General features: G+C 59.4%; 1 protein-coding gene across 1 annotated transcript in view; it reads right to left on the bottom strand.

The window, feature by feature from the left end:
* Positions 1 to 455: 455 nt before the first annotated feature.
* Positions 456 to 1,522, bottom strand: part of BACE1 (beta-secretase 1) — a 4,256-nt gene continuing 3,189 nt past the window's right edge. Inside the window, exon 9 of the mRNA XM_008637040.1 lies at positions 456 to 539. Within this exon, the coding sequence (XP_008635262.1) occupies positions 456 to 539 (84 nt within the window). The remainder of the gene's footprint in view (positions 540 to 1,522) is intronic.

Raw genomic sequence — 1,522 nt, 5'->3', positions numbered from 1 at the left:
TTCCCAAAGAAACGTTTGGCTGCAGGATTTAGTTAAGCTTTATGCTCGGTGACTGCTGTGGCTCCTCCCTCTCTCCCTGCCTGACCTGGTGGCTCTGCAGGGCAGCTGCCAGCTCGGCCCTGGCACTGCAGGTATCCCCTCTGTTCATGGGGGAGTGATGCCTTTTAACTGTGGAACCTCCGTGTTTGAGCACTTTCCTATGGAGGCTGGAGGCAGAGAAGCGGGGGAATACAGCACTACTGCCTGCGAGGTGTCTGCTCTGGGGAAGGGACAATGATCCTGCAGCACGGGGAGGAGGGGTTGTCCTCACACACCGGAAAATCCTCCCCGTGCTGCAGGAACACCACGAGGACAGAAGTGCCTCCTGTGCTCAGGGTCCTTTGGGCTTGTGAGTCACTGCTCTGCATGCTCCAGCCCTGCTCCCCCTCCTCAAGCCAGCTGGGACCCCCTCACCATCACGCGCTCCCACCGAACATGCAGCTGTGGCATGAGCCCTGGGCCTGGGTGGTGGCCACAGTGGCTGAGGACTGAGCAGAAGGCTAAAAAGATTAAAAAAAACCCCAAAACAGGACTGACCCCTAATGTTGGAACAGTGGCTTTCAGAGCTAGAATTAAAAATAGAGATATATGGATATATTGTACAGGTGAGAGGCAGCCATGGTCTGTACACGTGGGACCGGCTCCGTACACGCTCTCAATGCGCAGCTGCGCTACCAGTGACACACTTTGTAAAAAAAAATGAAATAAATACAACCATGTGTTTACAAAACAATAAATGCTGCAGTTCCCACAGCTGCCGCCTGTCCCCAGGATGCCAGGGTGTCCCACAGCCGGGCCCGGATGCGTGCAGTGAGCAGAGAGGAGCTGCTGTGCCATGGGATGTGCCGGCAGTGAGGTGGGGGGGCTGCAGGGGGGGCCCAGGCTCCCCTATGGCTTTTGAAGGGCTGGGTGGGCTGGGGAGCAGCCGGTGCCAGGGCTGGGAACTTCACTCCTGGCACTGACTTCTCCTTGGCAGCTGCCGCTGATGCTGGAAGCGAGGGCAGGGAGTTTTCCATCCCATGTGGAGAAGGGAGAGGATGGGTGCCTGCTCCTGCCTGTCCCAGGGGGGTGCAGGGAGACCTGGGGCTGGCGGCAGCGGGAGCACAGCTCGGGAAGGCAGGAAAATGCACGGGAAATGTCAGAGCGAGTGGTGTACAGGCAGCAGGATAGGAGAGAAAGCCCTGCCTGTGCAGCCCAGGCTGGCCCTGCAGGGCTGTCTCTGAAAAGCCCGAGGCTGGATGGCTCCAGGATGATCCCCGGAGTCTGGCTCAGTGCAGGGAGTCACAGGGGACACACGGCTGCAGCGCAGCTCCCTACAAGAGAGCCTGGGCTGGCAGCTTCCTGGCAGGGCGAGCTGGAAAGGGATGCACAGGGATGGAAGGGGACAGGCAAGGGATGGCTCATCAGCATCACTCCATCAAGCCAGGCAAGGCTGGGTGGGAGAGCTTGGGACAGCCTGTCCTGGCCTGGTGCCGCAGCAGAG

Source organism: Corvus brachyrhynchos, unplaced genomic scaffold (genome assembly GCF_000691975.1).
Source record: "Corvus brachyrhynchos isolate BGI_N302 unplaced genomic scaffold, ASM69197v1 scaffold46, whole genome shotgun sequence".
Taxonomy (NCBI): Eukaryota; Metazoa; Chordata; class Aves; order Passeriformes; family Corvidae; genus Corvus; species Corvus brachyrhynchos.
Note: the sequence above shows the minus strand (reverse complement) of the source record. Positions and strands in the feature narration are given on the sequence as shown.